Consider the following 22794-nt stretch of genomic DNA (forward strand, 5'->3'; position numbering starts at 1 on the left):
AGCTAGTAGAAGATTCATTTCAAGTTCCCTGGACGCTCACAGCTGGCAAGCATGTTATGGAAGTATACTACCATGTAGAAAAAAAAACAACTTTTCAGACACTAAACATACGTTGGAAACCGTTGTGTAGCCTAACTGCCGTAGCACCAAAGAGCGCTGTTTTTTTTCACTGTGATTTAGGGCAGCGGTTCTCAACCCGGGGGTCGGGACCTCCCAGATAATTGTGAGGGGTCGCGAAATGATTTACGGGATAGAAAATATTTCTACTAAATTCATTATTATGGTTATTTTTTTTCTGAATTTTTCTCAAATTTGTACTTTTATCTTGTGAAGTATTTAGCAGTTTTAAGCATCTTTGCCTCCTCTGGTAATTAATCAAATGAAACAACCTGAAAAGGGAAAATCATTTGTTGGTTGAACTGTTCACCACTCTGCTTAAGGGGTCACAAGCCAAGAAGGTTGAGATCTACTAAATTAGGGTACTTTGGTGATGCTGATGGCTTTGAGTCACCGTTGTACTCATAATGAAGTGTCTCTGTTTCTCAGATATATATAATACTCTGAGGGAAATATCAGAGGATTGTGGATTGCGGGGACTTTGTTGAAAATGTGTGTGTGTGTGTGTTGTGTATGGGAGGTGTGTGTGTTTACGTTCGCAAGTGGGGATGACTTGCACCTGTCATCTTTCACAGCAAATAGTCATAATTCTGTGTATACTTATGTGTGGATATATATGTGAGTGTGTGTGTGTGTTTCTTTGTGGGTCTCCATCAGTTGTACACGTTGACACTGCGATCAGACCCAGCTGTCACTGCTTTGGTCTGCAGCAACACTGAAACAGCCAGCCCTTTTTTCTGATTGGCCACTGTCAGAGCTGCTTGACCTCTGATTGGCTGCCGGCAAAGACAGATCAAGAATACCGATGAGTAGCATGCAGCTCCTCTCTCTCTCTCTCTCTCTCTCTCTCTCTCTCTGCTGCTCGCTCTCTCGCTCTCTCTCATTGTAAACATCCTGCTTGTGCCTGGTGTTTTTTTTTTTTTTCTCTCCACCGGGCGAAGATCTTTGACAGTGTCTGCATGTGTGTGAGCTTTTCCGCCGCCTGGTAACGCTATGACAGATCCATCTGTGTGTGTGTGTGTGTGTGAGTGTGTGAGTGTGTGAGAAAGGGAGAGGAGGACGAGGAGGAGGAGGAGGAGGAGGGGAGGGCGAGCGACGCAGTGATGAGGAGTAAGAAGTAAAAAAAAAAATTTTTTTAAAAAAGTGGGGATGCGGGTTTCCCTCGTGGGAGGTCGTGTTTTGTTTTGCTTTTCCCGCAGCGAGGTCATTCGCGCGCTGGGGATGGGGGGTGTGTGTGTGTATGTGTGTGTGTGTCTGAGCGTGTGTGTGTGTGTGTGTGTGGACGGTCTCCTGGCTGTTTTAACGTCCGCTGCGGCTCGGCTGGGAGGAAGCCCGCTGCCCTCTGAGGGGTGAAGCTGCCTCGCTCTCCCTCCTCCTCTCTCTCTCTCTTCACCTTCGCACGGTGAGTGTTGTCAAGTTGTCTTAAAGCACAGGCAGGTTTCTCTCTCTCTCTCTCTCCCTCTCTCTCTCTCTCTCTGTCTCTCTCTCTCCGTAGTGGCTTGTTTTTGCTGCAGTGCTCTCTCTCTCTCTCTCTCTCTCTCTCCTTCCTTTCCCCTCTCACTTTTTACCCTCACACACTCTCGCTCCGTTTCCATCCTGCTCACACTCCTCTTTCTTCACCTCTTCCCCCACCTCCGTCTCTTTTTCACGCTCTTCCCTTGACCATGCAAGCGTTTGACCTTCACACACACACTCTCTCTCTCTCTCTCTCCCCCTCTCTCCCCCTCTCCCCCCCCCCCTCTCTCTCTCTCCCAGCTTTCCCTGCTTCTCTGGATTGTAAATGAGATTGTTGTCATATATATTGTACCAGTTCAGCCTCCATTATGCATCGGTTCTGCGATAGAGAAGTGGGTCATGCCTCCGAGGGGTGTGTGTGTGTGTGTGTGTGTGTGTGTGTGTGTGTGTGTGTGTGTGTGTGTTGCCACCGTGTCGTCCAGGCGGCAGTAGCAGGTTGGCAGGCGAGAAATCTCTACTGTTTGCAGGCAGACAGTGCCCCCCCCCCCCACCTCACCCCCCAACCCCCACCCTCCACACACACACACACACACCTCCCACCCCAGAGCATGATGGGTGCATCCAGCTGGAACCGTTCGAATGATGCCTCCTCACGAGTGACACCCGATCCCCTTGGCAATAGCTCACAATACTACTACCAACACACACACACACACACACACACACACACACACTCGTCTCTGTGTGAGCTGTCATTATGTCAAGGCTGGGTTTTGTGTTACGTGAGGAAACCAGTTGTTATTGATGTTTTTAGCTGAGAGCTGTTAAGGAGCGATTGTGTGTAACTGAATTCTTCTTGATTTCTTCTCTGGAGTGGATTCTGTTTCTTTTCAAATACTGCAAATTGTTGTGGAAGAAAAAAAACTTGACATGTGAGGTATAAAGTTTAAAAGCATTTATTTTCTTGGCTGTATCATAATAGAAAAAAAAGTTAAAACATGTGGTTGCGCATTAAGATCTCTTCCTATCTGGGCCTTGTGTTCTGTTTTGAACTTTTTTTTTTTCTATTATGATATAGGGAGGATGGGGATTTATCAACATGATTTATCAGTGTGATTGTACATGCTATTTAAAAAGTAGGAAAAGTCTTCAAACTGCACAAAGGCAAGCTTGGCTGAGATGGTCGTAGCTCAGTGGATGGGAAAACTTACTTGACATTTTAATAGGCTGATAAATAATAACCCAATTTGATTAAACGTCAATTTGGTATCGCAAATGTTAAGTTTATCATGTTTTGACTGCGGGAAAAAAACATTGAAAAGCTGTTTATTGCCTTCATTTGTAATTGCTTTGTGGAGAAAACAACAACCCCAGGCTCACCTGTGATATTTAATTATAGCCTACACCAATTTGCGTTGCACTCTTATCAAGCTTTTGGGTGAACCCATTCACAAAAATGTAGTGTGTGGAGCAGCCGGGCTAATGGATGTTTCCATACAGACAGTGAAATGACTTGGCAAACAACCAAGGACAAGTGCAAAAAAACACAAAATATTGATTCCAGATCTGCTGAGTAGTGATGGGGACGGTTGATGATCGCTTGAAGCAACCTTTGCTTGAGTTCACCTTATATTTGGAGGTTTGTAATTGATGAATTATGTGTATTATGTATGTATATTATGTGCATTTAGTAAATACCTTGTCATGTAGGACTAACAGCTCCTGCCCTTGTTTTTACGCTCTGCCTCCATTAGCGCTCATGTCTTAGTGTTTGTCTTAACAGGTCTGCAGTGCCAGAATGGGAGGCACTTCTGCTTTAAAATAATTTACTGTGATTGTCTAAACTGTCTGGCACTCGTTGTTTTTTTCCTGCGTGGCAAAGCCCACGCATCTGACACTTAGCTAGGCCAAAACACACCAGGAATCCCTTCTGCAGGCAGTGAGACCTGGAGAGAACGCCTCACTGCTCTTCTGTGGTGTTTTTCCACTGAACACGTGCTGAGCTGGACCTGAGCTGGACCTGAGCTGGACCTGGGTCTGGTTTGGCACAGTGCGGCACAGGATCGGTAACCTTTGGTTTTCCATTGCAGTTTTGATCATATAGCAACAGCAAATACATAAATAGTGACTTACCTGTTTACTTCTCAGCTCCTGTACTCTCCTCCATTTGGATTAAGGCCACATGTGAAAAATCTGAGTTCTGAAATTAATCTCATAATTCTGAGAATAAAGTCAGAATTCTGAGATTAAAGTCAGAATTTGAGAATAGTCAGAACTCAGAATTCTGACTTCAAACTCAGAATTCTGACTTCAAACTCAGAATTCTGACTTCAAACTCAGAATTCTGAGTTTATTCTCACAATTCTGACTTTATTCTGACATTACTTCATTCTTCATTTTTCATGTGGCCCTAATCCTCTTCTGTAATATTCTGACTTAGCCTCTGTCTCGACTTATTTTCAACAACACTTTGTTTTATCTGCACTCTGGAGTTAATATCGTTCTGCACTTAATGCTCATAATGTGATTTAGCGCTTGTATTTCTTCTGTTTTCCTTTGTTGCTGTGTTTTGTCAGTGTTTTCTGTTGTTTATGTGTTTACTCTTTCTCAACTTTCTCTGACTTTCCACTTTCGCTCCGTTTGTTTCCACCAGCTGAGGATTTAAAAAACTGCCGGCAGCTTCTGAAAGCAGCTGGTGTCAGATCCATAACTCAGTTCACTTCTACTGCGCCCAAACCGTACTGAACCATGAACAGAAAAACGATGGAGAATCCCACTGCACTGTGACAGCATGGGTGCAGTTCGGCACACTGCTGTAGTGGAAAAAGCATATCTGTCCGGTGCCAAAGCTTCGCCACCATGTGACCTCAGCAGTGGCTTGTGTTACCATAAGGGCCGTTAAAGTTTGATAAAGACATTGTTTGAACAGATGCCACTGTCTGAGCACAGCAGCATGCTCACAGACACAATGAGATGTGTAGTGTCTCCTCTGAGAGCCAATATTTATAGTAAGCAATTCTCTCTCTGTCTGTCATTAATGAGACCGGTGTCGAAAGAGCTGTGGGAGGAAATGGGTCGGTGAGTGTCTTGAATACAGGCAGGAGAAGTCAACTGCTGAATGCGGACTGTAGTTTTACCTATTCTGACTAGGGTTGGGTACCAAAACCTGGTACCACTATGGCACCAGTTCCCATATGAACGGTACCTACCGCGCCGGATCACAACGCAGATTACGGTGCCTCATTTCGGTGCCACTTTAAAATACGATGCCTGGTTCAGACGGGACGCAGAACAGCCATGTATCGCAATGTCTCTGGAGCTGTTCAGACCACAAGTGCCGGCCAGCAGGAGGAGAAATACCTCCTGGAAATAGACTGTAAGCAACAACATCCAAAGGAAATATTGCCAGAGAAGTCTGCAAGGTAGCGCACTCACTGGAAGTCTGCATGGAGCACCCCCTAAAAGTCTGCATCAAAGCCCTAGCGGACTTGACGAATTTTGACAATGGACAGCGCTAAACCCCGGTGGACTTTATTGGAGCGTGCCGTAAAGTCCGCAGGTCTGCAAATCCACCGAAGTCCGCTGAAGTCCGGACATTTGGACTCAGCAAACATCACCTCGATAGCATTAGCCAAGCTGATGCAGATCCCCTAAGGTGTTACATAGGTGCTGCAAAACAACACATCAGAGTAAATGTATAATCTCAAAATCACTAGAGTCTGTTTCATTTACACACATCGAACTATGAAGGTTGCTTTTGTAACTTTTGTACAAAAAAGTTTGTGTTTTGCATGTTACTTTAGAACGGAAGGGGAGTTTAAATTCTGTTCTGGACGTGACGCCGACTTCATCTCCGTTTAAAGTCCCAGTGAAACGGCATTTTTTTAGAGCATCTTACTTCCTTATTGTGATGTATTTCCTGTCGAAACAGGATGTTGGGGCGGGGCATAACGCAGGGAGGGATCATTCAAAAGTGTGAACCAATGGGAGATCAGTTAGGGAGAGAGTTTTATTGTTTTTATTTAAGCCTACTGGTGCAGCATGAGGTCACCGTTAAAGATACACTGTTTTCCAGCAAGTAAAAGTAAGGGAATTTAGATATAAAAATACAAGAAAATTGCAATTTTGTAAATTTTTTTGGGGCATTTATTGTTAATCAGGTGTATTTTATTATAGGCAAAATTAGCTAAAAAGGTGAGAAAGTCATTTTTAATTTCACTGTGACTTTAAATTTGGATTCATGTGAAGTTTTTCCAGTCCGACCTGTTTGACCGCTGCGGCTCGTGCTTGGCTTGTTCAACACCTCGTTGTCACCGGCGTAGTGAAATCTTTATTACAGCCCCGGGGGGAGAAAAGTAAGAGGAAACCGAGCATCGATTTTTCTCGAGTATGGAATTTATTGTTGTTCTATTAGCTGCGGCCGTACAGGCTCCGCCGCACCACCGCACCGCCGGCTGATTAAAGGCCGAGACGCTCCCCACTACCTCTATCTCTGTCCCCGCTGCTACGGCTCAGCAGAAAAATTCAGCTGAGTCGCCTCGGCTGTCACAAACGGAAATTCAGCATGCAGACCTCAAAGACCCCCCCCCCCCCCCCCCCCCAAGTCTTCCCGCTCTCCCAGGGCTGATGGAAAGTGGAGGTACAGACCTATTTAGATATCGTTGATTTAAGCTGTTTTTGCTAAGCCTCGGGTTATTTCTCCTCCCAGCGGACCAAGTTTGGTTGACAAATAGACTCAATTAGCTTACGTGTTCCCGCAGAGAGCGGCTGTCTTCTGAAGGTCTTTCACGGTTAGGAAGGAGTGAAAAGTCTGTGTGACTCTGGTTCTTTCTCTGATTCTCTCACAGTCTCTTTCTCTCTCCCTGTTACTTTTCTTTCTACCTCCTCTAAGAGTCCTGGACCCAGATTTACTAAAACCTTTCGTGGGTCCAAAAACCTTTGCAATGGTCAAAGTCAGCACTAAGACTTGTGATTGGTGCAGGACAGTTTTCTTGACCAATCAGGAGTTATGTCATTGGTTTTTACACATGATAAAAGTTTTTGCAGTCATTAAAGTCTTTAGTAAATCAGGGCTCTGGTGTGCTTTTTTCCGCTCTATTTACTCTGAGCCGTAATTATGTTTATAGCGGCAATAATGAATAAATAATAAATAAATGACCATAATATATCTGCAGGGAGTTGATAGGGTTGTTGATCAATACCAATAACTCAATGGTGTCTTTGCAGAAGACTGTGTAAGAGGAGATACGTTTTATCGATGTTGTTGCAATTCCTACCAGTCGCCAATAAAGGTCGATAGCCCCTTTAAAGGTTTAATACACATAAAGAAAGAGATTCACTTAAACACAATTCAGCAGCTTGACTAGTTTCTTACATATTGTCAGAATCTGCTTTGTTGGCGTTCCTTTATGTGCTAGAAGCAAATATTGTGGAGATTTCTTGAATTTGCGTTAATTATTGCAATCGCAAAATCGCAAGTTCCTGGAGGGACTGGTAAATGAAGAGAGAAAAAACCACAATTCTCTAATCTCCTCTACCGGAGCAACAGATCACAGAATCACTGATTTTGGGGATTTATCATGGAGGAAGATACACAACCCAACTACCAAAGTTACACAGAGCCACCCCCCCACCCCTCAGTTTTCCTTTATTGTGTCTTTACTATGAGAACAATGCAATAAAGTGATCTCAAAATTGGGCCCGGTTGGCTAAGACACATAACATGCAAACATAATGTCCTGGGTTCAAATCCAGCTGGCATGTGTCATCCCTCTCCCCTAAAACTTTCCTGTCCGTTTCTACTTTCAAAGATCAAAAAATAGACGAAGACAAGCTAAATGAAGGTCTCTCTGTGTCCTCCAGGTGTGAGTTTATCTCTACATGGGTCTGAGCCCCAGTGGCAGATCCCCCACCGACGCAGAGTCCCGCTGCAGCCCTCGGCCTCCGGCTACCAGGCGGCGGACCGACCTCTTTCCTTCCCCTCCCGCGGGACGGCAGACATCATGGAGGAATCCTCGGCCGAAGCCCCGGACTCCACCAGCACTCAGGATGACGCTCCTCCCCTCGGTGAGATCCTGTTCACTTATTAGACCCTTGCCTCAAGTCTTTCTAGTGCAGCAGAAAGGTCAGAGAAGCGGTTTGAATCCCTGGGCTGGCTGGGAAACTCCGGGTGGGTGGTGTGGATAAGTGAGGCTTTCCCCTCCTTCAGCAACCAGAGAAATCCCTTGAGCAAGGCAGCAAACCCCCAACAGCCTCACTGGAACTGCTTAGTGGGCAAGAATACAAGACTGTGGTTGTACTGGGCAGCTTCCAGGAATGAGCGTGTAACTGGGCATCGTTGAAAAAGAGCATATTGTTCATGCTCAGCAAATCTTGCTTAGGTGAATGAAAAGAAAAATCTACTAAACACTTTTGCAGGTGGCCAACCTGTGTGGCATCACTTTCCACCTACAACATTTGACTCTTTAAATTACCTATGTTTAATGTAATGATGACCCAAAACAACACATCTCTTGACCACATAATTCTTAAGTTTGCATGCTTGTAGCTAGCCAAATCAACTCAGGTGTTTCCATCAGGCTATTGAGCAGAAGAAATGAACAGTTGGACATATACATTTAATTAGATAATTGATAATTTAAATTTTGTTCCGTTCCATGGGACACTTAAGAAAAGATGAGGAGTTTCCTATACATTTATTATTCCTTGGAACAATGGCACTATCTGCATCTGTCACATAAATGATGTAATATGTATAAAAGACGATCTCACGCAACATTTACAGGGTGTAAACACCATCTCAGGATCTGATGCAACTATCCCTTGTGCTATTTTGGGGGAGCATCTACGTAGAAAGCTGGCTGGGATGTTAGAGGAAGGGTGGGGGTGGGGGGGGGGGGGGGTACAGGTATCACCTACACTACCCTGACATTGCATTTACTCCATTAACAGTCTAAAAGGCCAGCTGCCCCTGCTTGCCTGAAACAGCCTCTTCACCAGTTCAGAAACCAAATTGTACTGACAGTGACAGCCTAAAGGGACGGATGACCTGCTGGTTTGAAATGGCTCATTCAGCAGTCTGGAAAACACTCAACAAACAACCCATACCACCGAGTTATTCATTTCAACTTCACAGAACTTATTTCACTCCCCTGCACATTGTATAAATTGAAAGCCATACCCGCACCTAACTGCACTAAACAGCTTAGGTACTTTTTTTCATATGGTACGGGAGTGCCCGGGTGTTGTGGATTTCTGGAAGAAGGTCTGTGGCATGCTGTCCAACAGATTCCTTACTCACCAACTGTCCTATTACTTAATGATAGCTCCAACCTGGACCTACCTATCAAACATAAACGCCTCTGATTGGCCGGCCTCACAGCTGCTAAAAGGCTGATAGCATCCAGATAGAAACCTCCCCATTTGCTATCTATACAGAAATGGTTATTAGATTTCATAGATATAGCCGTCATGGAGCGCTGGGCGGCTAACTCGCACCTTGCTTTCATGTTGGGATCATACTATCATTACTTTAAAATCTTTGCTGTAGCTCCTTGGTCCATCCGTGGGGTCCCGAGGGTGGGAGGGTGGGTGGGAGGGTAGGGGGTATTGCTTGCATTTATTGTCTCATTTGTCCATGTTCTTTTTTCATTTCTCTCTTTTCATTATTATAATCTCAGATCTATAAGAGATCAACATCTGAGTTGATATTTGTATTGAATGGGAGGATGTGAAAATTTGAAAATTCATTTTTGTTTCTTTTTTGTTCACTCCTCTCTATTGTTAAATGAAAGCCACATCTCTGTTTCATACTAAAATATCAATAAAAAATTGATCACAAAAAAAAAAACAACCCATACAATTTGATCCGATTCGAAACGGTAATATTCATATATATTATACATTTTGTTTGCAGGTAGCCAAACAATTTTTATCCTTTCTGATCACTTCCCCTCCAGCTGTGAAGGATGTCAAGGTGCTTCTGGAGAGGGAGAGGTCAGAGTGCATCAGCAGCCCGTCCCGAGACGACGACTCCACCTTGCTGAACCCGGGGACCCACAGCAGCATCCTGGACGACAACACCAGGACCGACTCGTCCCTGCCAGAGGTCAGTGACCAGGGTTTCCTCTACTACGATCTCTAGGCACCTTTTCATGGCATAACAATACTCCAGTGACACAGGTCATGTAAAATTATTAAAACATCCTCTCATTTTTTAAAAACAATGAAAAGCCACTCTGAAATCTCTGTTTGCATGTGACTAATATTACCTGTGGATGTGAAGTGATCTCTAATAATTGCGGTGATCGTCTGTAATTTAAGTAAAAATTCCTGCGCTAAGTACCTATACCGTAATATGGTGAAGACCGAGGTCCCCTGATAATATGAATACCATGCAAATCCCATGCATTTTCTTTTTCTTCTTCTTCCTCTTGACAGTCAATTTCTTTCTTCCTCCTGTCATGAAAAATGGAGGCAGCAGTGGAATCTGTAGTGGAAGTTTTGCTTTTGCTAAATCAGGAAGTGACAAATTGAAAAATCTTGACCTTTGTGTCTCGGGCACCGGTTATTTCAGCAAATTTAATTTTGTGATATGGGGCAGCATTTAATTTTTTTTTGAATGCGTTTCAGGAAACACAGAGGTTGAGGGGTAATTCATTGCTTACATGCAGGTCCCATACATAACAATAGTTCTTTGTGAATGGGGTTAAAGATGCGGTTTGTTTGTTCATATGATCCTTAAAGGGGCACTTCACCATAAGACGATAGATGATATAATTCATGCATCTCACACTTATGCAAAAAGTATAAATAATTTGACATGATATAGATGAAAAGTGGCCATGACCAAAAGTTTCAGTGATTAGTTACTGTTGGTATAACAGCTTCTGTAACTAAATGAATAGTGTTTATTAGGAATTAAAAGTACAGCAAAGCATTAAAACTGTTACCTAATGAAATCATAATGGGGCCTACATATCAGTCAAAGGATAAAGTAGTGTTGATGTGAATTACCAGTGAATTTCTCCCTCTTTCATCGTCTCTCCTGCTGTTTTCTCCTCTGCGGTCTCTCCGGTCTCAGGGGGGGAGGAGTAAGTCCAGCGGCCTTTGCTTCAGCGATGGAAAGTGCCGCATCGACTACATCCTGGTTTACAGGAAGTCCAGCTCGCAGTCGGAGAAGAGGGAGGTGTTCGAGAGGAACGTCCGTGCAGAGGGCCTACAGATGGAGAAGGAGGTGAGGAGCGTTTTCAGTTCTGGTTCATACGGTCAGATGGATATATCGCTTAATCAGCCAGTCAGTGTCGTCCACCGCCTATATGATGGATACGATGCAGTTTGTTTGATTACATATTTATTGTATAATGGACTGTGCATGGATTTTTTGTATTATTATTATCCTGGGTTTCAGTGGAGAGTTTTATTGGCAGCTCAAGACTTTGTTTTACTGAAAAACAACACGGATACTAAGTCAGTCTGGACAGATAAATGTTGAAATAAAAATGGCACACTTTATTGATCCCCACAGGGAAATTTTCTTTTCACCTGCCCCCTCCACAGGTCAGAGGTCAGAGGTCAGGGTCAGGTACAGGGGGAGAGCTGGTAGGGACTGAGTGTCTTGCTCAAGGACACTTGAGCAGGCAGAAGCTTTACCCAGAATCCTCTGGCTGCAGGGTGATGTCTCTCACCTCGAGGCCGCCCTCCAGCCTTGGTGTAAGCAAAATCATTTCTGCTCTCACTGCTGTTATGATTGTACCAGCAGAGCACAGCGAATTCTCACATTCTGGATAAAGTGCAAAGTCAAAATTGCTATATCTTTTGAAAAGTGATGACCACAAACACTGAGGGGCCTGGGGCCTGGGGCCCGGGCCTGGGGCTTCTGTCCTGACAGAGAATTAGCTTGGCTGTGATTATTTTGGAAAACCAGCAGCTGCACAGTGACAGTTATTTGCGTTGTGCAACATGAGCAATATCAATACCAATTTCTGCGTAATGGCAATTTATTGTCCAGTCCTATAATGCATGTAATCTCAATGACCAGACTGCTGAATTTTACAATGCACTGAGGCTTTTTGTGCCCCAATCTCACAGACTCTGACAGCTGAGTTCTGCTGTGGCTTTCATGAAACCCAAACAAATGTGCTGATGGCAATTTTCTCCATTCCTGGTTCTTATTTTTTGGAAAAGAGTCACTTGAAAGGGTGAAACAGTGCAATGATTGTGCTGTGCATGTTTATATGTGTGTGTGTGTGTGTGTGTGTGTGTGTGTGTGTGTGTGTGCGTTAGCTTTTACACCCTCCGCCGATGCAGTAGCAGCAAGGTCATCGTTATCTGGAGCATGGAGGGGAAGACAATGGCTCTTGTCTCCTTGAATAGCCCACTTGGGTGTGGGTGTGTGTGTGTGTGTGTGTGTGTGTGTGTTTCTTGCGTGGAGTCACATGGTTATTTTTAGGTCTCTTCTCCTGTTTCCCGTGCCTTTAGACCGACTCCCACACTGTGAGGCGGGGAAAGCAGGTCAAGAGGAGAGATTAACCCTGCAAACATTTTGGCGTTGAGTAGATGTTGATGCGACGGCCCGCGCCGACGAAGCTATTTTAATTAATTATTATTAGTGATTTAGGCTGATAAGACGCCTGGATTTTTACATACAAATCTTGCCTAGTGCAGCTTCAACAAGTGTCTTAGTCCAAGATGGCGGCGTGCCACGAAAAGCTAGTGAATTATGTTCTACTGCCCAATTTTTAACCATTACAGAGCATGAAGTGCGAAAACCCAAATGGGATTTTGCCATATATTAAAGCCAATTTTCACACATTACAACCAAACTGATTAAGTGACTAATTTGTTCTCTTTCTGCATTAGTGTGTGTTGGGTCTGAGCAGTGCACACACTCGCCTGTCTGGAGAATTCAAACCTCACAGCAACCAGTTTCTACATTGTGTCTCCAAAAACTCATGTTGCAATGTGTGTGTGTGTGTGTGTGTGTGTGTGTGTTTCTCCACAGTCTTCCTTGACCAACAGTGATGTAATCTTCCTGAAGCTCCACGCTCCTTGGGACGTTCTGTGTCGCTACGCAGAGCTGATGAACATCCGCATGCCCTTCAGGTGAGAGAGAATACTGCTTCACCTGTTTTTAACACAGAGCACTTTGTGTAGCAGTAGCAGTAGTAGTAGTAGTAGAAGTAGTGGTAGTAGTAGTAGTAGTAGTAGTAGTAGTAGTAGTAGTGGAAGTAGTAGTAGTAGTAGTAGTAGTAGTAGTAGTAGTGGAAGTAGTAGCAGTAGTAGTAGTAGTAGTAGTAGTGGAAGTAGTAGTAGTGGAAGTAGTAGTAGTAGTATCAGTAGTAGTAGTAGTAGTAGTAGTAGTAGTAGTAGTGGAAGTAGTAGCAGTAGTAGTAGTGGAAGTAGTAGTAGTAGCAGTAGTAGTAGTAGTAGTAGCAGTAGTAGTAGTAGTAGTAGTAGTGGAAGTAGTAGTAGTGGAAGTAGTAGTAGTAGTAGTAGTAGCAGTAGTAGTAGTGGAAGTAGTAGTAGTGGAAGTAGTAGTAGTAGTAGTAGTAGCAGTAGTAGTAGTGGAAGTAGTAGTAGTAGTAGTTATAGTAGTAGTAATAAAAGTAGTTTGTGCTGAAACAATTAGTCAATCGATTAGTCGGTCGACAGAAAATTAATAGATTATAATTCTGATAATCGATGAATCGTTTTAGTCATTTATAAAAAAAAATACTAAACATTTGCTTGTTACAGCTTCATAAATGCTAAGATTTGCTGCTTTTCTCGTTTCATATCATTATAAAATCAATACTTTGGGTTTTTTGGCTGCAGGTCAGACTAAGGAAGACATTTGAAGAATCACTTTGGACTTCACAATTTTATAGATGAAAAGATGAATCGATTAATTGAAAAAATAATCGATAGATTAATCGATAATGAAAATAATCGTTAGTTGCAGCCCTAATAGTAGTAGTAGTAGTAGTAGTAGTAGTAGTACTATCATTATAATTACAGCACTATATCGCTGTATACTAAATTCATTATTAATCACCTTCTAAATATTTCAGGAGGAAAATCTTCTACATGCACCGACGGCACAAGTTCATGAGCAGGTGAGCAGTGGATTTGACTCTCATAATCAGACCGCTGTGACGCTCTGAGTCTTTCCTCTAAAACTCCTCTAAAATCTTCACGTTTCAAACCAAACTCACTTGCAGGATGGAGAAGCGCATCAACAAGTTTCGAGGCTGGCTTCCCCGCAAGCCCATGAAGTTCGACAACGACACTCTGCCCGACCTGGAGGAGAACGAGAGCTTCACCGCCCCCTTCAGCCGCTCCAGGATACACCAGTGAGTTTTAGGGAACTGACCTTTAAAGTCGAGATGAAATGAAAAATGCATTTTTAACCCTTTTAGATCACATCCCCGGTCATATTGTGCACCTATTTAACAATATATGCCAAAAAAAAATACAAAAAATAAATTTCTTTGTATTCTTATATCAAAATCCAATCATGTTTTCTTCCTGTAAAACAAAATATGCCGTGTGCTTACGTAAGCATGCCCATAACCAATTTCAACCAATAATATCATGACACAGGTGAGGGAGGTGTGTGTGTGGAGCCAACAGTCCTCTGTAGCTCCGTTTCTCTCTGTAGCTCCGTATCGCGCTAAACTCTAAGCCCCGCCCACTGTTTAGCGGTCCAATCAAATGCGAAGGATTTGATTTAAATCCCTCTTGTAACTGTACACCGCTCAAATATTCCGTTTCACTGGGAAATACGTCACAGTGCAGAAGCTAAAGACGCTCTAACTTCCGTTTCAGTGGGACTTTAAAAGGATAGGTTCGCTGATTTTGCTCCAAAACTTTAGTCCCTGTTGGTCAAAATATCTCCAAAAAAAACGTTTGTGAAGACAATATGGCGGCCGACCAACCGACGCACCGCTTCCACTCAGCGGATCGTCTTCTACCAAACTCTACTGTTTACAATCTGACCTGACCGTCCAGAACTAGATCACTCCGCCAGGAAGAGGAAAATAGTTCTGTGATTTCCTGATTAGTGAAAGTTGCGGAGGAACTGAGTCGTGTTTCCTCTCGACTCTCCGGTGGAGACACAAACGGCTTTTTCTGGAGCCAATATTGTCTGTTGGTCCAAGTACTACAGGGATGTTAGAGACTAATTATATATAGCAACAAAATCACTGAACTTCTCCTTTAAATATTCATCCTTGAGAAACGACTTGAGCTTTATCTTACACTGCCTGTCGGTCCATTTGCATTTCCATTTCCATTTTCTCTGTGTACTTTTGCAGCTTGAAATTTTAGAGAACTGTTCTGTCCTCTCTTTCCCCCTCTCTCTCTCAGTCACACACACACACACACACACACACACACAGACACACACTGAAATAAAAGCATCCGCAGCAGACATCATCATCATTTTTAATAACCATTTTCGTTTCACTGCAGTTTCATCATTCACAACAAAGACACATTTTTCAACAACGCCACCAGGAGTCGCATCGTCCACCACATCCTCCAGCGGGTCAAATACGAAGAGGGGAAGAATAAGATGGGTGAGTTTGTCCTCGACGTCTGGCAGACATTTTGTGTTCAGACAGTGTTTTCTGCAGGTCCCGGAAAAGTCTTTGATTTGATTGAATTTGATTACCGAAATTCATGCCCTCAGAAGTCTGTGAACACTGTTAAATCCCAGACTCTGATGGGACAAAACTTGGTCTTATATTTCATTTTAACTGGCATGAAAAAGGTGTTGAAAAGTCTTGGTTTTACCTTGATTTAACCCGGTCAGAAATCTCTTTGAACCTTTTTTATTACAATTGAGTATTTCTTTGACTCTGAGATCAAACAGAAAAAAATATTAAGAAGCTCTGTTGAATCAGGCTGCCTTTATTGTATTTTCTTACAATTTTACCTGATACATGTTCATATCTTACATCCTTTGTTACCTTTTTTCATTTCCCCAACTCCCTTTTACTCCTCTGTTCCCACAACTCAAGTTCTCAAGTTCCCCTTTTCATAAAGTCTTATTTTATATCATTTTATCGCAATGAATTACTGTAATTAGACTGCTAATCGCTATATTTCCTACTCTTCCCACCTCTTCTCTCCTCGTGATTCTTTCTTTTTGACTCCAGGGCTGAATCGTCTTCTGAGCAACAGTTCGTATGAAGCAGCTTTCCCTCTGCATGAGGTAAAACGGCTGAATTTCACAAAGACGCTGATTGATTTAATTTCTTCACTTCCCTCCTGTTTTACTTCAACGCTGCCACATTCATGTGTTAATTATCTTTGTGCATCTGTGTGTGTTTGTCTGTACGTCTTCATGCATGTCTGTGTGTGTCATGTGTCTGTATGTGTGTGTGTGTGTGTGTGTTTTTAACAGGGGAGCTACCGAAGCAAAAACTCCATCAGGACACACGGAGCAGAGAACCATCGCCACCTGCTGTATGAGTGTTGGGCCTGGTGGGGCGTTTGGTACAAATACCAACCGCTGGACCTCATCAGGTACGACCTGACGCTTTTTAACACATTTTAACATCAATAAATCACACATAGTAGTTGTACTTTATTAAAGACCCCATGAAGCGGCATGGAGAGCCCGATTTGCTTCTTTGTATTGACGTATTTCCGAATGAAACAGAAAGTTAGGGCGGGAAGCGTCAGTGGGAGGGGCTTATTTGAATATTAATGAGATATGGAGGAAGTGGGCGGACGGCAGTCTGCACTCGGTTGTGGAGGAATATTCTCCGCCTCCGTCGCTCCGTCGGGGAAAAGAGTTTTAGGTGAAGCAGCCAGAAACAAAAAAACACTCCTTCGGCCATGTTGCAGCTGAACTGAGCTGCATGCTGGGAAACAAATAGCGGGGGGAGGAGGGGGGGGGGAATAATTCCAACGTTTTTTTGTCTCCGCCCCCCGAGTGCAGGATGAGTCATCAACAGAAATGTGCTGTTTACCGGAAAGAAGCGGTCTGTTCATTTTGATATAAAATGTATTGAAATCAACATTTTTTTTGTCATTTTTTGGCCTGTATTGGTGAACAGGTGAACACTAAGTCCAACAACATCGGCAAAATGGTAAAAAAAAAAACACATTATTTTTGATTTCATGGGTCTTTAATCCCACTTTTTGATGATTATTGAGTCTTGTTTCCAATGCAAATCAAATTGTAAATCAAATTGAAAAATAAGATTTGAAGGCTGAATATGACGTTTTTTTGCAGTGCACCTGCATCGTTTTATGAAATTGGGACCCAACTATCTTTTCTGATTCAAAACAGTTTCCAAAGCTGTTTTAATATGTGGGTTTTTTTTTTACTGTGCCATAATATCATTTCACGCTCATTTGGTGCTGATGCTGACCTTGGCCGCCTCCTGCACGCTGCCGTCCGTGAAATACTTGCTGGGAAGTAATGCAAGTCACAGTACCAAACACAAAACGAGGTGATAATCCCACAGTTTCATCGCACTGGGAACAAATGAGTGAATCTCTGTAGAATAAACCTGCTACTGAAACCAGCGTCTGTGTTGAATCTGGTCTGACGGCTGATCTGTGTTGTGCAGGATAATCTGACATTTAGACACGACTCTCCTGTTGTACAGAACATTTAGTGATTCGAGTTCAGATCCAGCAGCTGAACCGGCTTCCTGTCTGATCCCTCCCGGTCTGTTGTCATCCTCCTCTGACTGCTTTCCTTTCCAGCAAATGAGGGCAGAACTGAGAGTGATAAAAATGTAAAAGCATCTCGTCACAGATATGAAAAGACCTAGTAAGATCTGAATGAAGACCTAGTACAGATATGAAAAGACCTAGTTTCTAGTGGTATAATTATCATAAATATGGAGATATAAATGGAGGCAGTTGCTGAATCTATAGCAGAAGGTTTTGAAGGCATGTTTCGGTTTTCCTTCGCTGAATCAGGAAGTGATTCTCTGATAGTTCTCTGATGGGACTAATCCAGGATAAAGCTGGGCAGTAATTCAATATTATCATTTATCGTCTTTCAACAGAATTATATTGTGATGAATTAATGATATCGAGTTAGTGTGATACATCATTCAGTTGTCTAAATTAATGATAAAAATAAATACTAACTAAAATGTCTCACAAAATGAGATCTGAAACAAATGAGGGAATATTATTTGAATTTGTATTTTATGGCGTTCAGTGTGAACAGCAGTTTGATTATTTGGCATGTGAGTTTGTTAGCAGGTATCGTTATATATCGATATAGAAAAATCATATGATTGTTGTGATATTAGTTTTGTCCATATCGCCCAGCTATGATCCAGTATGACTCCAACTCTCTCTAATTCGTTTTTGGCATTTAACATCTCTCTTTCTTTTTCTAGAAGTGCGATTTCTCTCTTCCTCCTGTCATTAAAAATGGAGGCAGTAGCTGAATCTAAAGAATGAATTTTCGGCACGAACTTAAAAATTTTGCTTTGCTAAATCAGGAAGTGACAAAAAATAAAAACTTTGTACAATTTTTGTAGGTGATTTCAGTGAATTTCTTTATCTTGTGGGAATGCGTTTTACAAAAATGCAGATATGAGACGCAGGGTTAAATTGTCTCTTCACTTCCCCCTACAGAGAGGTCAGAGGTCAGAGGTCAGGGTGCGGAGCTGGTAGGGACTCAGTGTCTTGCTCAGAGACACTTCAGCAGGGCGGAGGCTTGCTGGTTTGAACCCGGCTCCTCACTGACCCGTCCTCCTGTTCCTGTGCTTCTCCTCTGCCGCTGCAGGAGGTATTTCGGGGAGAAGATCGGTCTGTACTTCGCCTGGCTCGGCTGGTACACCGGCATGCTGTTCCCTGCGGCGCTGGTGGGTCTGCTGGTCTTCCTGTACGGCCTGTTCACCCTGGAGCACTGCCAGGTCAGGTAAACACTCCTCCTCTCTTCTTCTTCTTCTACTCCCTGGAGCTCAGGGGGATTCAGTGTTTTGCTCAAGGACACTTCAGCAGGGAGGATGCAGCTGAAGGAACCTGATCTCAGACAAATACATGAACCCATACACGTGTTGGTGGCACGTAAAGTGTTAAAAATTCAGTTTTCCCAGCATGAAACGGGTACATGAAGGAGACACGACTCTAAACACGAAGTAGTGTCACATTGAAGCAGCTCAGTGGAAAGTAAGGGTGTTGTGGTCGGGATGAGTTTGACTTCAATGCCAGAGACTGGAGTTCAATTCCCAGCTTGTACAAAGATAATTTCTACTCAAATTTTAATTTTTAGTGAAAGTTTTTCTTATTTAACCATGACTAATGCCTTACCCTAACCTTAACTGAGTTGTTTTAGTTGCCTAAACTTAACCGTTAGCCGACCTTTAGTGTTATTGTCACAGAATCCAGTTTGTAATTTTCACATAATTTGTGTCAGCAGCACGTAAATCTGTGTTTCAGGGTTTGTGCTCATTTCACGACTTTTTATGAGATCATGTTGGGGTGAAGGAAGCTCTCTCTGCTCTCCCTGCTTGTATTCAAAGCGTTTTAAAAAGCTTGAAGACAGCAGTTATGCAAAATCTGAAAAGAGATAAAACACAGAAAAAGAGAAATCTAAGAAGATTGTTACTGTTTTGTAAGGAAAGGTCTTAAGTTACGTAATACTTTAATTAGTAATCCTTAGTGAGTTGGAGTTTCATGGCAGCCTCCATGTTTTCAGAGCAGGTGTCATAGTTTTGAAGAGGTGGATGCCTCATCACATTTATAATGTCTGGTAAATGATGATCAGACTGTCTGTATGAGACTGTGGCTGGTGGTTAAACACAGTGAGTCTGGACTGAGGTCAGTTCTCTTTCAGCTCAGTCAATTCATGCTAATAAAACTGCAGCTGTGTGGATAATGACAGAGAATTTCAATGGTTTCCTTCCAGAATGCCATATATCCATACTGGAAAACCCAGTAGTTCCCTCATGTTTATAAAGTCCTGAAAATACAATATTTCATAAATACAATAGGTCATTCACCCCAAAATGTTACTGTTTTGTAGGCGCTGATCTATCAATTTTACCTTCAAGCCAGTCACAGTGTTGTGAATAAGTCATCTTCTTATTTTTTTTTTTAGAAAATATATGAACTGGGGCTAGACTGATATATTTGTGAAATAGCTGATATATCTTCCTTAAAGAGCTGCTGACACTTAAAGAATTTAATTAGTCTGGTTTCAGTGGAGAGTTTTAGTGTCCCATGATGCTCTAAATGCTGCTTCAGAGGCTTTTCCACAAGACAAGACAAGAACAAAATTACAGGAAACACTGAATAATTGTATTGTATGTATGTATTTATTTAGTTATTTCTTGGCATGGTCAAATTTTGAATATCAGAACAAAATACTGACTACCAGTGACTCCAGTCTAAAAGTATCTATTTTTATTGGCCTTAAAAAAACCAATATTGGTTGAACCCAAATGAGGAAAACTCCTGAATTGACTGAACTGAAAGTGATTGATCTCACCCTCAGTGTTAAAGTGTGCTGACTCAGCTAAATGCTGTGTGTGTTTCTCCAGTAAAGAAATCTGCCAGGCCACTGACATCATCATGTGTCCCATCTGTGACCAGTACTGCCCCTACCAGAGGCTGTCCGACAGCTGCATCTACGCCAAGGTAATCTGCCACGGACTACAGCTTCACAGCAGCTGTTTACTTTGAGTATTTTGTTATTATGCAGTTGAAAAATGTGTTCAGTCCCCGCTGAATGTATTTCTCTTTGTGGATTTTGCCTGCTTCCTGTTTGCTGAGATCATACATCCCCTTTTTACACCTTTATTCATGTGTTTATTTTTTTTTTTCCCTTTTCAGTTTGTTTTCATTTGATTCATTATCAGAGGAGGCCAAGAGGCTGAAAACTATTCAGTATTTCACAAGAAAAAAAAGCAAAAACTAGAGAAAAATCTGAAAAAATAGACGTGATATATATCGTGATAAATATTCCTTTTTTCCAATCCCACAAATAATCTTGCAATGCTCCAGCATGGTCTTGCGACCCTCAGAGGGGTCCCGACCCCCAGGTTGAGAACCATGATGAAGCACATTCACAACTCTGATGCCAAAATGTGTTTGATCCAGAAATTAGTGTATTTTATTTACATACCAAGTCAACTGATTCCCAGTCTGTTAGCTGCAGTATGTTAATAAAACAGATTGGACTGAAGTCAACCTTCTCTTCAATAAGTGGGTTCAAAATCTTTATGCATTTGTTCTGTCATTATTATGTTGAATATGTACTGTAGTTACCATTAGATAACTTTCAGAATAGTTTCTAATAGCAACACTCATTCTGACACTTCTTACATTTTGTCACTATACAAATAAAGTAAAAAAAACAGCAATAATTACATGGGTGAACTTGCTTTGGCGACATTTGCTCCTTTAGGGAATGCAGTGTAAAATTGCATCTGTTGTTGTCATAAGGATAAGAATCACACAGTGTGAATTTGAGCTAAATTGTGTTTCTGCTTCAGTCTTCTGAGCCTTTGCCTTGTTGGTTTTTTCTTCTTCTCAGGTCACACATCTGTTTGACAACGGGGCGACTGTTTTCTTCGCTGTGTTCATGGCTGTTTGGGGTGAGTTGGGTCTTTGAAATTTGGACTTTTGAACTTTGAACTTTCCAAGTTGCTCTCCTCCTCCCAAGCAAGTAGATACACAAAAATACACAAAAATGTCAAACAAATTTCAGCAATAATCAATGTACAAGTTCTGATTATGGAAATGATAGTAACACATCAAAGGTTTCTGTTTTCTCTGCACATTGGAAACATTGACACTCATTCAAGCCTTGCATGCACATTGCACATTGTTTCACAGCCTCAGGCATCCTTTGATGTATTTTTTATACTTTCGGAAAAAGAAAAATCATACCGTTCTTATTGGACAGTGATTATAACACCAATCAAAAGCACCGATGGATTTTATTGCCTTAGGCCGCCTTGAAAGTCTTCATTTTAAGCTCATGTCCAAGTAGAGAGAGCCACGTTCACGTTCATTTTATTTTGAGATTCATGTGCTGTATCTTAACAGGTATCAAACAGTTAAACACTACATTTTTATTCAGTCTTTATTTCTTGATGGTGGGGAGGATTTGTCTTAAAAGGGGGGGCCTCTGCAGAAAATTTTGCCCAGGGCTTCCAGCAGGTTAGAGCCGGCCCTGAGTGCCACATATCATAACATTATGCTACGACTGTCATCAAAAGCACTGAATGTTAATGTTCACTTTACATTCCATCTCAAATTTATACATTTACATTTACATTTGGTAAAAAGGCCAAACGCTGAATGCTGTCAGCGCTGAACGAGGTCCCAGGGTATGAAAGGTGCGGGCAGAGAGTTTGTGTAGGGTTTATACTCCTCAAGTTCATCGTAACTGGGTGCTGCAGACTTTGCAGCTGATTGCAGAGTAATAGATGGTTCAGCCTCATCATCGCAAAGTCGATAGCCGGCTCGTTTAGTAATGTCCTCAGGCAGGTGAAAGGCTGAGGAGACTGAGGAAATACACACAGAGCAAAAAGTAACATGAACTCACTCTGCTGCAAACACATCAGGGATTAAAAAAACTACTACTTTAAGGTCATCTGTAATTTCTGTGTATGTAGCGAGCTCAATTTCCTTCCCCTAAAAACACTTTACCAGACAGACTATCTGCCTTGGTACAAGTTGACAAGGTAATTTTCAAGGTAATTTTCAAGCCCTGGTGGGTGGGGAAGCTTTCACCCAGTGAGCGGCTGTTGATTAGGTCGACTCTGCGTTCAAATTGCAGCTGCAAGTTTCCCAATTCCAATTTTTTTCCCTCCATGTGACTCAGATCTGATGTTCCCTAATCAGTGTGAACAGCGAAAAGCTGCATGGAGTCACATATTTTTCATATATATTCCCTATCTGAACTGCATGAATGTGAGCTACAAAATCGTCTCCAGAGGCATGAGACCTACATGTGACTTGTATTTGAACGCTCAAATCAGAATTTGTCAGCGTTGCCATGACAATAAGGAAATCTTACGTCATTCACCTGAGACAATTGTCGTTATTTTGGCACCACGGCAGCGTTAGCATGGAGAGCAACGAGACACAAAAAGAAAATGAATAGCGACTTGATTGGTATTTGGGGAGACACTTGAATTCAGTCCAAAAAAAAAAAGCACATACTGTAACTGAAATGTGTTTTATTTATGTTACTCTGCACACACGTGTCTTTTGAGATCATATGGTATCAGATATGGGTTACATCCT

General features: G+C 42.3%; 1 protein-coding gene across 1 annotated transcript in view; it reads left to right on the forward strand.

Annotated features, from left to right (window-relative positions):
* LOC139917553 (anoctamin-4-like) overlaps positions 1-22794 on the forward strand; it is a 58299-nt gene that overhangs the window by 14064 nt on the left and 21441 nt on the right. Inside the window, exons 4-15 of the mRNA XM_071906687.2 lie at positions 7435-7638; positions 9531-9679; positions 10655-10807; positions 12575-12675; positions 13623-13667; positions 13773-13904; positions 15025-15131; positions 15714-15769; positions 15962-16083; positions 18320-18454; positions 20079-20175; positions 21074-21134. Coding sequence (XP_071762788.1) covers positions 7435-7638; positions 9531-9679; positions 10655-10807; positions 12575-12675; positions 13623-13667; positions 13773-13904; positions 15025-15131; positions 15714-15769; positions 15962-16083; positions 18320-18454; positions 20079-20175; positions 21074-21134 — 1362 coding nt within the window. The remainder of the gene's footprint in view (positions 1-7434; positions 7639-9530; positions 9680-10654; positions 10808-12574; positions 12676-13622; positions 13668-13772; positions 13905-15024; positions 15132-15713; positions 15770-15961; positions 16084-18319; positions 18455-20078; positions 20176-21073; positions 21135-22794) is intronic.

The sequence above is a fragment of the Centroberyx gerrardi genome, chromosome 24, assembly GCF_048128805.1.
Source record: "Centroberyx gerrardi isolate f3 chromosome 24, fCenGer3.hap1.cur.20231027, whole genome shotgun sequence".
In the NCBI taxonomy this organism is placed as follows: domain Eukaryota; kingdom Metazoa; phylum Chordata; class Actinopteri; order Beryciformes; family Berycidae; genus Centroberyx; species Centroberyx gerrardi.